The sequence below is a fragment of the Lottia gigantea genome, assembly GCF_000327385.1.
Source record: "Lottia gigantea unplaced genomic scaffold LOTGIsca_83, whole genome shotgun sequence".
Lineage (NCBI taxonomy): Eukaryota > Metazoa > Mollusca > Gastropoda > Lottiidae > Lottia > Lottia gigantea.
Genome location: NW_008710756.1, coordinates 1,024,143 through 1,040,753, shown reverse-complemented (window position 1 = coordinate 1,040,753; position 16,611 = coordinate 1,024,143). Strand labels below are relative to the sequence as shown.

Genomic DNA, 16,611 nt, shown 5'->3' with positions numbered 1-16,611 from the left:
TACAATTTTGATTAATTTTTGACTAGTTTGATAGATTGTATATAATCATTGTAATTCCCTGGTTATTATAATGCTTACATGATTACATTTTACAAAATACATATTGAAATAGATATGTGCATAAATATTGTTAACATATTGTTAGTCAGCAACACAGATTACTAACAAAGTATACATGGGAAGGTATACAAATATATGGATATCTTTTATCAAGTACAGGATTTGTAATATAAAAGAAAGATCTCAATCAACAATTACAGTTTGTATATTAAAAAATAAGTTCTCAATCAACAAGTACAGTTTTGTTATATCAAAATCAAAGTTCTCAATCAACAAGTGCAGATTTTTATTGTAAAAGAAAGTTCTCGATCAACAATTACAGTTTATAATATTAAAATATAAGTTCGTAATCAACAAGTACAGTTTAGTAATATTAAATAAAAGTTCAAAATCAACAAATACAGATTTGAAATATCAAATCAGTTCTCAATCAACAAATATACCCTTGGTATATTAAAATTAAAAGTTCTCATTCAACAAATACAATTTTATGATATGAAAATCAAAGTTCTCATCAACAAATACAATTTTATGATATGAAAATCAAAGTTCTCATCAACAAATACAATTTTATGATATGAAAATCAAAGTTCTCATCAACAAATACAATTTTGTAATATCAAAATCAAAGTTCTCAATTAACAAATACAAAGTTCTAAATCAACAAATGCACATTTGTAAATTTAAAATCAAAGTTCTCAATCGACAAATACACATTTGCAAAGTTAAATTCAAAGCTCACCATCAACAAATTAACATCTGCAAAGTTAAAACAAAAGTTTTGAATTTACAAATACAGTTTTTCTTTCATCAACAAGAATAAAAATAAGCAAAGATTCACAATAAAAAATCAAAACAATGAGGTCATGTAAGGGTGTGATCAAAATTTCTAATAAGCTAATGCTGTTGTAAAAATTCTTTGAGAAAAGTCTCTAGATCATTTGTCAATGGCATTTATTTTAAAAGGGAATGAAAAGAGGTTTTGTATAGGAGACACTGAAAGCATCAATTTGCTCCATTCCAATTTTCAATCAGACATCTGTGGTTCTTGAAATGCCACTAAAATTAAGCTGAATTAAACTGAAAATTGAAATATGGCAAATGAATGATATCAGTGTGCTCAATACACATCAAAAGTTTAAACCTCTTTACGATCCCTTAACAATATAATATAATTATATATGATATGCCTGAGACACATGTCGTTTGAGGGTTTTAAAGGGACAGGTAGGCCATTTTTTTGACCCGTAGTCTTAGAAACTGGAATTTTTTAGCTGAGTTAATTAGTAATAGTGGCCACAGCTCACCTTCAAAATTTGAGCCTTCAAATACATGTGTGTCCAGTATTATCTGTGTTTGAATGTTAAAATGACGAATCGTCAATTTTAGAAACCCTGTGATATATAGAAAAGACATATTTAGAAATAATGAGAATTTTTAAAGGAATTTTGTGATTTTCATACATTTCTAGTACTTCTGAAAACTATTTTCACACCTGCCACTTTAAATTAAACTCTTCTGTATAAACATAAAGCTGAGTATCAATTCATTATAACTTGATTATTGATGAACATTGTAGCATAGAGAACAGCATAATAGCATGTTAAAATAGCACTATTATTTAATGCCAGGGATAAAGTATTGCAAAAAAAAACATTGGTTGTAGTGAGTTAATAACACTATGTAATAAATACTGTTATTATAACATTTTATGATACACAAAACTTATTCAAATTGACTCTGCTTAACCAAACTTCAACTTGAATTAGAATCCCTGTTTAATACAATGATTTGAATGATTAACATATATCATGAGATTCTCATAAATAAAATTTTATCACAGAGCTTTTATGGAATAGGTAAAGGCAAATAAAGGCATAAAAAATAGAAATACAGAGACATAACTCTTGTTTCCTTTCAATAAGGCTTAAACAAGAAACTGGATATGCATTATATTTAATTAGTAGTTGTAATACATGCTTTATTAAAAATTTCATTAAAATTTTTGTGGTATTTATCACAAAATTTCAAATCAATGCCTACAATATGAGTATTTAGGTATAAATCAATTCAATGAGAATTTATTGGAAATTTTAAACTAGATATTTGGAAATAGTAGCTAAAGGTCGGCACACATTTACCAATTTTGTGACGTAACACCATTCGATTTTTCGACAGCGTCAAATTATCAGGACATACAGTCAGTGCTGATTTTTTTATGGAACGCTGTACGATTTTTCAATGCAGTCAACTTATCAGTAACACCCGCATACTTGCCAACAAGGCAGGTCAGGGCGTCTTTCGATCAAACATGCCAGATATCTCCCGATTTTGTCATAGGGCTGTTGCAGACCAACGCACACTGGCCGACTTTTCGACATATATTATCGGCATAAAAAAAATCGGTAAGTGTGTGCTAGCCTTAAAAATATCCAGAAAATAAATTTCAGTAACCATTTGAGTACTATTCTTAAAAGATAAGTTCATGTAAAGCATTAAAAATGGCATGAATCAAGGTTATGATATGACTGTATTCAATATAATATTATCAAATATTCACTTGTTTTGATGTTCTATTAAATCTTTGATTTTATCAGCTGAATTATGAGCTTCTACTTTATATTTATCATCATCTATATGATACCACATAATTACATTATAGAAAAACTTGTAGGCTTCCATTCTCTTTTCTATACCAGGTTGTTCAGGCAATACTTCATAATAACCCTTGAAAAAATCATCATGGAAACTCTCTTCATGGTATGATAGCAGCAGATCAAATTCTGTGTGTGCATAATTTACTGATGGATCGAACAAGACTGCAATATAATTTCAAAATATAAAAACAGCTTTATTGGTATACACGAACTGAATATGTGTGTGCTTTGAATCCCACACGAACATAAAGTGGAGTTTTTCATTCTACTTTTCTCTGCTGTGAAATGCCATTTAACTTGAAATGTGGCAACCATCTTTAAAAAAAATTGTGAAAAAAGACAAATATGTCGTAAGTTTATGGTGGACATGGAGGCAATGGTGTCAAAGAAACAAGATACTTCTGCCAATGTGATTGATTTTGACTTCTGCATAAAAAATATAGCTCTCACCTGGCCCATTTGATGTTTGTCCAAAATTGGCTTGACACAAATCACCATGGTTGACTTCTGGAGTGATTTCTACATCTTGGAACAATTTTGACATATGAATTCTTAACCATGACCATTTAGATAACAGACTTCTATCTCCATACTGTTTAAAATCCAAATAGAAATGGAGTTTTACATCCTCATTTTCTGCACATCAATGTGCTAAAGCAATTGAGAAACAGTATTCAGCATGATGTCATTAATTTCCTTGTGTGCATCAAACAAATGGTGGTTGTTGGTTCTAATCTTAGTCAGAGGGTTAAGTCTAGTGACCTTGAATTATTCATCTTTTATCATTATTGAAAATAACTGGGTGGGGATAATACGGGAGAGATCAATGTTAAGATATTTCAATATTTCAGAGACTATTCAATAACATCAAGAACTATGAATCATTTAAAAAAAAAAACTCACCTTGTTAGCAAGTCCAACTTGTAATGGTTCCAGTATATCACCAATAAAATATTCCTACAAAATATTATTTCAAATATAGAATTAAAGATTGTGTCTACAAATCTCATATAAAACCAAACGGTCCATTAAAGGGATAGAACTGCCATTTCCGTCAATTGATTTGGATCTTGAATATATGTAAATAATCTTCAGAAGTACTACATATGTACAAAAATCCCATAATTCCTACTAAAAACTAAGAATTTCTCTTCTATTTCTATATATGTCTGTTCTATATATCACAGAGTCTCAAGAAATGATGAGTCGTCTTTTTAACATTCAAACATAGCTAATCTGGAAACCATGAATTTGAAGTCTCAAATTTCAACGGTGAGCTGAGAAAACTGTTTCTGATTAGCTTAGCTAAAATATTTCCATATCTGAGACAACAGTATAATTGGTCAAATGGCTGGCAAATCTGTCCCTTTTAAAGCTCCAATAGAGTTCTTTCACATCATTACTTATAGGTGGTCAACTGGTCATTTGGGACGTGCCTTTCAAAACAAAGCCAATAACTCACACAGATATAAACAGAAATGGACCAATGCCAATACCTTTGACCAAAGAAAAGTTGGACAAGAGCCCCCTTGAACATGTGGATATCTATTTTATTTTTCTATCACTATTACAAATCATGATATCGTAAAGAGAAAAATGACTGACCTCCCATGAGGATCTCTGTACAGGATCTAGACGGAATATTCCTAAATATCTTGGTAATAAAGAACCAAATTTATCAACATAAGAATCACTTTCATCATCATTATCATCACCCTGTATAAAACCATCTTTTTTATCTGCTAACTCTTTTAATGATGAATTAAAAGTATGGAGCCTACAAAAGAAATGTTTTAATGTGGGCAATGATTTTCTCCTTTCATGCGCGTTGCAAATTTGGACAGATATGAAGTTTGCTTCCGCAGTTACCTAGAAATTGCTTCTGTTTGAGAATCTCCATGCAACACAAGCATTAGCCTACTCTTTTCTCAGATTCAGAATTGTCAAGGACGCTTAAACATACACAGGCTACAGCAATAAGGCCTCAACTTGTATTATCCCATCCAAATGAATTTACACTGAAGGTATTTCACATCCACAAGTCTGCCATACTGCTAAAATTAAATTCCAGAATCTTCTGGTTTTCGAAATGGCAAGACTTTATTGGTAATAGCAAATAATGCTAAAAATATTCAAACAGGGTTTACCTGGCTATTTTTTCTCCTAATTCTGACCAATATGTTGTCATTGGTTCTAAATCTGGTATATATTCTAATATATGTACTGAATAATTATTGACTTCGTTGTTACTTATATTTAAAACCTACAAAACAAGTACATCACAAAGCTGAATACATTTGATCAATACTAATGTAATGGGACAAATCAAACAAGAACTTCCAGATTCCTATAAAATTATACATATTCTGTATAACTTATTTTGACAAAAATTGAATACTAACCAAAATATGCATATAAAATGGTGACTATATTGTTAGATCACTTTTGAAATCATAACCTAAATTTGAATTCAAAAGATATTTATAATCCATACCTTATATGATTTAGGAACATCAATAATCTTAGTTCTGCTTAAAAAGTCTAAACTATTACTTTCAGCTTCAAACATCTCAGTTGCCTGTAAAAATCCAAATATACTTGAATTAGATGCCTCATACTGTAGGCCAACATGATATGGCCAGTGATCCACTTGTGTAAGCTTATAATCACTTCTTGTATTTTTTGAGAATCTCCACATTTCTTTCCAGGTATTCCCAATTTAAGGTTTGATATCAATAATTCTTGATTTTTCTTTCTTCTACTATTTTGCTCGTTCTACCAACTTCACACCTTTCTGCAATCAAGAAAAATCATTTCCCCATTACTAATCTACAAACTTGTGCAATATAATCTAGCACTCTATTTTCTGGGATGTTTGTAAGAAATATTGAAAATTCTTACCACATCATTGTCATTTAATTTGATGAAATATTGACTGGAATCTGTTGATGAAAATAAAGCAGCCTTGTTGACTATTCCACCTTTAACTTCTTTTTCAAAATGTAAATTTTCATCATTTAATGCTAGTTGAATATCACTTTCTATAAGTTTAAAGTCTTCCATTGTTTATATAAGGTCTTGTACCCATCAAACTCTTTTATCCAATAACTCAATAGTTGTCAATACAATGTGTTACCTTAGTCTTCAAAGCTGAAAAGCAAGCATCATGTTAAATTTAGTTAGTTTTTCTCACAAATGGCAAATTTAAAATGAGAAATTTGATTAACTTTCAATAAAATGATCAAAATCTATCAAAAGTGACAATAACCCTGAATTCTCTATAATTTCACTTTGACATCTTGCTAACTAGCCTATATCTAAAACTTTCCCAAATCAGAATCAGTTAAATTATATCTGAAACTCTTTGAAGATTAGAATTTGTTTGTTAACTGGGTATATTAGGCTATATTATATAAGAAATGCGGCAGTGACCTAACACACACTTTAGCAGTGTTTATGATTCGGTTACATTTACACTTGCACCGTACATAAAACTAACTAGGCATTAAGAAATATAGATCTAATATGATTGCAAATCGTAGTGATTGATTATATAACTAATGAAGCTAATTGCCTTCCTTGTTTTAACCTAAATAATTTTCCTTACTAACCATACGTCTACTTTCGATTTTCTACTAAATAGTCTCGAATAACAAGACTGAATAATAAGAACGCACCGCAAATCTGAGAAAGTGTTTCATGACAGCCTTGATTGAAAACATATGTGTGAAAAACATTCTTCTGTGGATTAATAACAGTGGATTATCTACATTTCTTTTTCACTTCTGACAAAATTGTTCCACAGGAAGGATCCAAATTCAGATTAGCAATTACAACAGGAAGTCAATATTGAAACTGGAAGATCAAGAAAAATAACAACATGTCTGTGAAAAAGAAACTTGCCGAATTATCTGAAAATGAGACTAAACTCTTTGACAAACTACTTAAAGGTAATAATAATCTATTAACTAATTTACAATGTCATTTTGTTTGTCGCAAAATTTACCAAGGAAGCCTTTTTCTGTCAAAATAGAGTCCATTTCGATAAACTGGTGCTGTTCGAATATTCGCGAAATTATCAAGGGAGGAAACTTATTGTTGAAGCAAATTTGCAGGCAACAATAATGTTTTTTTTTTTTTTAATAATCAGATATAAAATTAAAAAATGGGAGGGAGTGGGGTAAGTCTGATATCACCATCTATTTGACCAATCGCACTTAGGCTCCGAAACCGCAATTTATTGCTAAGTAAATAATAACTGTTCACAGATCACTGTGGAAAAAATGAGCTATCAAATTCATGTGTGTCCAGAAGGCAGAATTATCCGCGTTTGATGACACCTCGTCTACTTGAGCTCTGTCATAACTTATTTTGAAACAATAGAAATAGAAAGTGAAATTTCTAGTCTGAGGTATATTTATGGGGATGGTGCAATTTTTGTGCAGTTTTTGTACTTCTGAACACTATTTACAAAATATTCAAGACCTAAACCAACCCCCGAAAATGAAGAATCATGGCCTTAAAGCCTTATTTTACCATATTGTATTCTAAACTGGTAGTAATGGTGAAAAACATAATCTTAATCTAGAATGCTGACTCAATGCTGAGATTTTCATTGCAGGCTTAAAAATTCAACTACTAGGCCTATCATATTCACTATCCTTCCTCCCTGTCATGTTTAGACCTACATTTTGTTGACAAGTAGCCTTCTATACTTTTAGTTTATTGTTATATTATGTCCACTACCTGTAGTAATTGCATTTTTTCATATGAATTAATTTTTGAAAATGTTTACACTTATTTCCATTGTTGACTATCTTCAACGTGATTAATTTACAATTTATTCAGGCAATGTCAATAAGCTCTATGAAAAATTTAGAGTTATTGAATGTACCCAATCCAAATGAATGTTAGTGTTATGATTTTGATTTTAGGTACGTTTGAGGAGATTCAATGTTTATTGAAAGAAAAAGATGTAAGGGTTGACTGTCTAGACAAGGTAGGATAAATTTTCCATTGTTTATAAGATTATATTAGATGATATTTATATGAAGACCTATATGGTTACTTATCCGAAACATGTGTCAGAAGTATGAGATTTCCTCTGTCTTTCTCAGTAATTTACCTTGCTCTGCTCATTTGCCTCAAGTTCACTCTCCTTTTCAGGTTGACATTGTATCATTCTTAAACTTTATCATACCTTAAGGTGCCCTCAAACCATCTCTATTTAACCAGTTGAGTTTGGCTGCAGATAATGGAAGTGATCATGAGTTCCGACTGCAACTCACAACTTTCAGTTGAAGCAAATTATGACCGCTATCTTAATTCGCAACCACTAGCAAATGGTGATTACTTTGGTGTTGAGCCACTTTAGATGAATTGACTTAGAGGTAGTAGAGCTATTTGACTGGTAGATTTCGTTGAGTACCGGTATGCTAAAAGCTAACTCTAGTAAAAGTGCTCAATGGAAAAAGTACCATTCAAATGCTTTATTGTGTTCTCTCAAGACAGCAACATGGCTCCCGCCAGCAACCATCTTGAAGTGTCCACACGACTGTCTTAAGGAAGGAAAAACTCTGTTAGTTTTCGTGCTCAACGAAACCCCACAACGGTACCAATCGAACAAATTTCATTGTTTAAGAACTCTCAATGTTCAATGAAATCGACCAGTCGAATACGCCTAATGTATCAGAAAGTATACTATCAATTAGATATTCATAGATTTCTGAATCAATGTTAATATTTTTTCTGGCAGACGGGCATGACACCATTACAACATGCTGCATTTAGAGGGAAGAAAGAATTGTGTGAATTATTTTTAGCACATGGAGCTGATGTCAACAGTAATTATCATGACAATAATTACAGCACATTGATGTTTGCAGCACTTTCAGGTAATTAGTACATGTTAATTAGGGTATGCTAATTAGTTTTCTGTTTAATTATCAGCTTGTCAGACAGTTGTTCACAAATCTTTATTGCATGTTTCCACAATTAGTTTCCTGAAATAACACTTAAAGGGACAGCTTTGCTATTTGTTCGACCAATTTTATTCTAGTCTCCGAAACGGGAATATTTTAGCTAAGCTAATCAGTAATAGTGTTCACAGTTCGACGTTGAGCTTTCAAATCCGTGTGTGTCCAGAATTATACGCGTTTGAAAGTCAAAATGATAACTCTATCGTATATAAAAAACACATAGAAATAGAAAGTGAAATTCCTTATTTTTGAAGAAATGGCGCATCTGTCCCTTTAAACAGTTGAAATGTTCATGGTGTAGCCAGGTTCAGGTCTCAAGCATTTGTTTGTCAATTTGCAACTGAATTCCTTTAAATCAAAATAGACAATTCTGTCCCCCTTGCACTTCTCACACTTTCAAAGTCCTTCCTGCTGGTTTGAAGACAAACTTCCCCTAATGTACACTGCACAGTGTAATACTAGAGTGAAAAATAATTTTATACTTTCTTCTTTAACTGAAGGGTGAGACTCTAATTCCACAAAATAGATAATATTTTTTAGTAACTCTTTTAAATACTAATATAGACCAAAAAAATATACTTACTTGTAAGACAAATGTAATCTATGTATCCATCAATTCTAATCACTGACACAAATTTGATATTTCACTGATAGTTTTCTATTTTCCCATCATTTTGTTGAAAATTATTTTATGCTTCAATGAACCTTGACTCACAAGTTTTTCTTGACACCAATTTCTTCATACATCATTGTTCAATCACCTTTAAAAAAAAAAGTTAGCCTTATTTTGTTGAATATGTGACTGTCTTTTCACTTTGGTTGATACTTAATACTCATGGGAATTAGAAAATGAAACCTCAAAATTTAATATTGATTATTAAAATCACCTTTTGTAGATGAAAAATGAAGACATCAAGTTTTTAGAGAATTTTCACTCAGAATTTAATAATATTTGTGTGTGAAAATTTTTTAGAGGAAAATTTATACCAGTATATTCTAAATAGAAAATTTAAAAACTTAATATTTGTATCAATGCAAAGTCATTCTAAGACTTTCAGTACTAGTACCGTTTGGAAGCTTCACATTAAAATACCCACAAAACTTCAATTTACCTAAAAAAAAAAAACTGATGAGACATTAGTTAATACAGATTCCCACACTATCCTATTATTTAGAAATCTAATAGTATGTTAACTATCTAATATGTTTGACCCTTATCCATTTACTCAGTCATTGAAGCGACAACTTCTATTGGAAATTTACTCATTTTTGTCCTTTGAAATTGGACTAAGTCTTACTTATAAAGAGGATTTAGGTTACAAAAATATTGACTCAAAGTTATATAGCAATTTTGTAATTCTCACTAAAACTTTCAATAATAACTTTATCCCTGTTTATCAATATACTTATTTGGAAAAGATCAAAAAAATATTTTGAATATTTCAGGGATAGTATCATATTAAAATAATTCATCTATGAAAAATATTAAAACTTAAAATATAAATGCAATGTATCTCTCTCATATTTTCTTGTACCATTTTTCCCATTTTAATCCATATAGTTTAATTATTTTCATAGAATAACCTTCAGTGAATGATTACTACTCTCTTAAGGGCTTTAAGTCCTGGATAATTTCTCTCATTTACACATGGCATTTCCAGTCTTCCAATTCTAATGCCAAGGTAGAACAAGATCCAATCTTTCTGAAACAATGCCTTATATTACAGGAAATGTGGAGGTAACCAGAATGATGTTACAGGCTGGCGCCAATATTCACCAGATTAATTCTGTTAATAAAACAGCAACCCAGATGGCAGCATTTGTTGGTAAGAAGTAAAATATTAATTAGTCCCATCAAATTAACGATTTTGTTCCATGGTTTTTTTTTATAGGGATATATAGATTTTCAAATGGTTTCAATACAATTTCTGCTTTTTATAGAAAATGTTTTTGAATGATTTATATTGAATGGTTGTATCTCTGTAATGAATGCATTAGGCTCTAAATATATCTTATTTTGATCATAGTTTAATAGATGATTAAGGTAGGACGTAATGGTTATATTGGAACTCATAATTCAGGATTAATGGAATCATATCCAATTACCGGTATGCTGTCAAACATAATTTCATTTCATTTCATTTTCAAACTTTTTTGTTTGTAAACCTTATTAGACATTTAGAAGTATCACTGTGCATTAAGAACTACAATTGTTATGGATATAGAATCTATTTATTTCTTTAAGCACAACGTTTCATTACACATACAGGTACTATACTCGTTTCATCACTTGAGAATGTTACCTGTATGTGTAATGAAACATCTTTATCCATTGTTCTTAATCTTGTTTGTATAAATGCAGAACTAATAAGCAAAATATGAACCTTGTTTTTTTTTAGGTCAACATCAATGTGTGTCTGCTATCAATAATTTTTTTCCACGATCAGAATTAGAATATTACACTAAACCACAAGGTAAATATAACTTGTATGTTTTTAAGATTTTTGGTTACATTGAAACCATCATTATGTTGACTGCTTAAAAGACGAACACAATCCTTTTGACCAATTTTACCACTGAGAAATGGGAATTTTGTTAGCTCACAGTCTAAATTTCAAATCCATGTGTGTACAGACTTATTCTTGTTTGAAAGTTAAAATGACATAGATAATACATAGAAAGAGGAAGTGAAATTTCTAGTTTGAGGTATATTTGAAGGGATTATGTAATTTTGATGCAGTACTACATATATTCAAGATCCAAATCCACATGGGAAAATGTTGATCTATGGCCTTTAAATACAAGGCATCCTTGAGTTGGGTTGAAATCAGTTCAATGTAAGAGCTTTGACAACCAGGCTTGAATATAGATAATCATAATAGTACAATACTAAGAACTAATTAGTTGATTATAGTTATAAGTATTGATTAATCAGATTTCTTGAAGCTAATTAGAAAAATTGTAATTAGCAAGATTTCTCACGAGCTTCCTATTATAAAAAGATGTACCTTAACAAGAGTCAATCTGTTATTATTATTAAGGAAAGACATAAATAATATATAGCTGTTATTGTAATAAATAATGTAATATTTGTCATGTTGCTTGAGCATAAATCAAGTCTTTTATCTTTCTTTGCTTATGTAATATACTTCATGCTATTCTCATTCATAAAAGCAAAGTTGCGATATACTTTTATGGACATATTTTGATATATTGAACCAAGTTTTTGAAGGTTTATAGCAAAATTTAAAAAAAAAGTTATATAAAAATTCTATTGTATCTGTCATTGTTCTGATATATTTCTATTTTTTATTTTTAATGTAGGTTTAGAAACAGAAGGTAAATTACCACTAGAAACATTAGAACCATTATTAGGTCTGGTCAATTCTGTTAATCTACACCCTGTTAAGGTGGGTTCATTTTTGTATACCCTTCTCTAAATCTCTAATATAATGCTATATTAATAACAAAGCTTAATAAAGTAAGTAAAGAAATTTATTATTTCAGGTATCAATGTATTTACATAATAAATGATACTAGTGAATAAATCATATAAAGTATTTATTATTTCAGGTATCAATGTATTTACATAATAAATGATACTAGTGAATAAATCATATAAAGTATTTATTATTTCAGGTATCAATGTATTTACGTGATAATATGATACTAGTCAATGAATCATATAAAGTATTTATTATTTCAGGTATCAATGTATTTACGTGATAATATGATACTAGTCAATGAATCCTATAAAGTATGTAAAGTATTAGATATATTGGTAGAGAAGAATATGAAGGCTAGAGATACTAATGATGTTATGGCCGTTAAACTACATTATTTCACTACTATTATACGCCTAGCTAGAAAATCTCATGATGACAAAAATGATAATCTTCAATTCTGGATAAAAAGGTACATATATCTCTCTCTCTCTCAATAAGATGGAGTAATGGTTGCTCGGTGAAGTAAATGTTTACATGCTTGACCCCAAGGTCAAGGGTTCAATTCAGGTCAAGAAGATACATTTGGATCTTTTAATCCAGTTTAATCCAGGAAGAAATTTTCTGATACACATGCAAAGGCTAAAAAAACAATTCAATTCTTTAAAGATATTTAACAAATGCTTAATCATTGTGGTCTGTTAATGCAGAAAATTAATATAATTATCTCCCTTCCTCTCTGTACAGTATGATAACATCATCAATATTCAATATATTTCTAGTTTAGTGAAGGGACGTGATCAAGATGGTTTCCCTGAGTTTGCTGAAAGAGTAGTTCGTCAGTCATTAAAAGAGTTTCCCTATGTTGATTCACAATTATTCCAGACTTTGGTTAGACAGATATCTTCAGTTAAAATTGTAAGTAACTAATAAATTTTATTGGAAGTGATAGGCACATTCTCATTAAGTGGAAAGTAAACCTCAATTTGCAGAATTAGCTGTTCAAATGAACATTAAATATCTCATCTCACCTTAAATTCTATATTGAAGATTAAAAAACTTACAAGTGATTCACGCAATCCTCCCATGGTTTAAGGGGAGTCACAGGAGGATCAGTGTGCTGTAAGGAGTTAACCTATTGAATTTGATTTACAATGCTAATATTACAGGGTGATACACCAACAGCTCTATCATCACTAATAGCTGGTGTTAATGGTAATCAGTTTGCTATGGCTGAAGATGTTTGTGCTACTTGTGGTGAAAGAAATGCCGTCAAATCTTGTTCAGTTTGTAAATATGTAAGTATTGGTCTATCATAACTCTTTACTTCTTAGTCATTTTCTCATTGTGATGCTTGGATATTGATGGGAATTTTGTGGTTTGGAACAGATTGATGAATTTGCATCATTATTCCAGATCATGTAGCTTGAAATTTACACACTTAATACAGGAAAAAATACCCGATTTAAAGATGTGTTTCATTTGAAAATCAATTCCAAAATGACTAGGCGGTACAATGTTCTAGAATTTCATCGATTTGCTTAATTTTGATGAGCTAGACCTTTTCTATATAAAGTGAAACAGTGCAAAAAAATAATTGTTATAACATAGCTAAAAGATAAATTGATGAACACTTATTCTTGATTATTTTGAAAAGACTTAAATAATGATTAAAAGTCTGCAGTATGAGTTAGCTAGAAACAGACAATAGCAGACATTAACCTGACCTTATAACTATTATATTTTTATTTCTTCATCAGCTTCAATATTGTGGTCAGCCTTGTCAAAAACTTCACTGGTCTACTCATAAAAAATTCTGTAAAACATTAGCACGTAAGTTATTTATATTAATTGAACATGTTGTATTGCTAGTGAGTTATCTGTTTTATCTCAATAAGCAACAGACCATGTCACGTGCAAATTTACTTTTATAGGCTAAATGTTTAATTACAAAAGATTATTGTAAATTTACACAGACCATACCTCAGTCACAGAAATGAGAATGGTTCAGCTAAGCTAAATGGATCTTGTTTTCACAGGTTACAGTCAAAATTTGAAACTTCTTAGCAATGTGTATCCATAATTATCTGTGTTTTAAAGTAAAAAAGATGAATCACTCTTTTTCAAGATTTTCTGAATATCTGTTAATGACATCAGTTGTATACAGTAGACTCAATCATCTTGTTCCATTTCATCTATGCACAACTGCAACAAAATATGTCTGTCGGTCGGTCAAAAAGAATTTGACTGTGTGTGTAATTTGGACTGTACTTTCCAATTGCTGCAATCTGTGATATAAGAAAGGTGGTTATTGCAGTTTTGAAAAGGATATAAGAGTTAAAAATTCAACTTCAAAACCTTAATGTCACACATAACCCAGATTTCTCACGTTTGATAGAAAAGACATAGAAATGGAATTTTTCAAAATTCTGTAGCAAAGTACACGTTCCATGTGTTTTTAAATTAGATACTTGTGTCTAAATCAATAAATACCACATTGTGTCAAATACATAATTAATTAAAAACTTGTAAAATGTTATTCAAGTTATTATATAAAATAACAATGTAGCTTTTGAATTGATTTTAATTACTGTAACTTGCTTTTATTGAGTGAAATTCTACAAAAAAAAAAAAATAATGATCACTTTGAAGTATAATCAATAAATACATGTAACTTTGACACTTATTGGAATATTATCACTTATATATGAAAATTACTGATTTTTGCTTGTTTTGAAAAATTTTTGTATCCACTCAAAATCAATCTATTTAAATTACTACTCTTTTCTGTTTTCTTTCTATTTATCCAAGACATCATTAGAAACATTTTCTCAAGAATTGATTGATTAGATTGCACAATTATTTCTATTGTCTACCAGTTCTTTGTTAGGAAAAAAGCAAAGGTTGAGTTTTTATGTTTAAAGCTACCATGTCATTTTATTTAAGAAATTTTTTTTTGATGAAATTGAAAAGGTTTCTTAAAACCTGTAGGATACTTTGTTTGGTTGAAACAATAATATATTTGTAATTCTATAATAATAAAAATATTTTCACTGTTAAAATAGTGCTGAATATATCAATTATAGAGTGATATAGAAATATTAAAACAGAACTTGAATTACATTGTTACTCAGAGTTTCACACTATGCAATATTCAGACAACTGACCTATTTGCAGTCTGCATCCCTACTAATAGAACTTATGAATGATCAACGAATGTTCAAAATGCATCAAGAGATAGTAACAAGTACTAAATAGCTCATTCCATGCTGGCACTGGTTTCTGATAGTGGCTTCTCATTAGTCATCTACTTTGGAAAAAAATGGCCTTTATAAAAATAAAAGTTAAAAGTTCAAAATAGTATGACCGTAATAGCTAGATCAGGCCCGTGTTTTTCAAACGGTTTGTCATTTGGATGGAAATTTCTTTCCAGAATTTAAAAAAAAAATACATGAGTCTTTATTTTAATTAGAATGAATTTAATATATTTAAACAGTACCTATGTACCTCATAATGAAATGTTGTAGAAGAATTGAAAGTTGTAATTACTAGAAGTAATAATCTCTTTGAGTAGCTATGAGTTTACTATACCTGTAGATATTGATTTATTATCTATGTAAAATGTAAAACTATTATTATGTTCTGTAACTGATTGAACATACTTCATAGACAAAGATAAAAATATTTTCCAGTTGAAAAATATGTTATGTTAAATCTGGTGTATTTTAGTTAAACTTTGGCAAAAAGAACTGAAAATTATTTTTCGTGCCTTGAAAACATAACATAAAATTTACAGATTTTGAAGAGTTTTTCTAGCTTATGTACCATTTTGATTTCCTATCTGAATTCTGTGGTTCTAGTTTTTGCCAGTAAAACTAAGCCCGATTACAACTTTAGCATGCAAACCAAATTGTAGTCATTGGTACTGGTATAACAAGTTGAATCTGTTTTAAAGTTATTTCATACCTTTGTCTCAGAACAGACATTTTTTAACTGTACTAAACAGTGTTCACAGCTAACTGTCGAAATTTGAGCCTTCAAATCCATGTGTATCCAGAATTATCTGTGTTTTAATGTTAAAATTCTGATCCGTTTTCTTGATACTTCACCTAAAGTGAAATTTTTAGTTTGAAGTATATTTGTACGGTTCTAGCACTTCTAAAGATTATTTAATTATATTGAAGACCCAAATCAACCCCTGAAAATGGTAAATCATGGCCTTTCATTTTTCATTTTTTATGGCTATTTTTGATAACTTCAGTGGTTTACAAGAAAAATCAAGAAATGATGGCAAAAGAAAAAGCTAAGCAAAAAAGAAGAAGAATTAGAAAAAAGTAAGAAGGAAACTGAAGATCTGGGAAAGAATTTGAAAGATGTTCAATTAGGTATATAAGCTGTTTTTTACTTGGTTTAATCTCTTTTAAATGTCAAAACATCATTCAAAATAAATTTAATAAGCCAAAGGCTAATGAC

General features: G+C 30.0%; 2 protein-coding genes across 2 annotated transcripts; one reads left to right on the top strand and one right to left on the bottom strand.

The window, feature by feature from the left end:
• Positions 1-2,616: 2,616 nt before the first annotated feature.
• On the bottom strand, positions 2,617-5,780 carry LOTGIDRAFT_169246 (hypothetical protein; the record flags this gene model as incomplete). The annotated part of the gene is made up of 7 exons (XM_009067560.1): positions 2,617-2,879; positions 3,168-3,309; positions 3,621-3,674; positions 4,323-4,494; positions 4,865-4,980; positions 5,212-5,295; positions 5,619-5,780. 7 exons carry the CDS (start codon positions 5,778-5,780, stop codon positions 2,617-2,619), a joined length of 993 nt encoding a protein of 330 aa, XP_009065808.1.
• Positions 5,781-6,575: 795 nt separating this feature from the next.
• On the top strand, positions 6,576-16,476 carry LOTGIDRAFT_222617 (hypothetical protein; the record flags this gene model as incomplete). The annotated part of the gene is made up of 11 exons (XM_009067559.1): positions 6,576-6,667; positions 7,652-7,716; positions 8,473-8,611; positions 10,423-10,521; positions 11,095-11,169; positions 12,020-12,105; positions 12,402-12,610; positions 12,921-13,056; positions 13,308-13,436; positions 13,899-13,971; positions 16,400-16,476. Exons 1-11 carry the CDS (start codon positions 6,598-6,600, stop codon positions 16,474-16,476), a joined length of 1,158 nt encoding a protein of 385 aa, XP_009065807.1. The 5' UTR covers positions 6,576-6,597.
• Between the last annotated feature and the right edge of the window lie 135 nt (positions 16,477-16,611).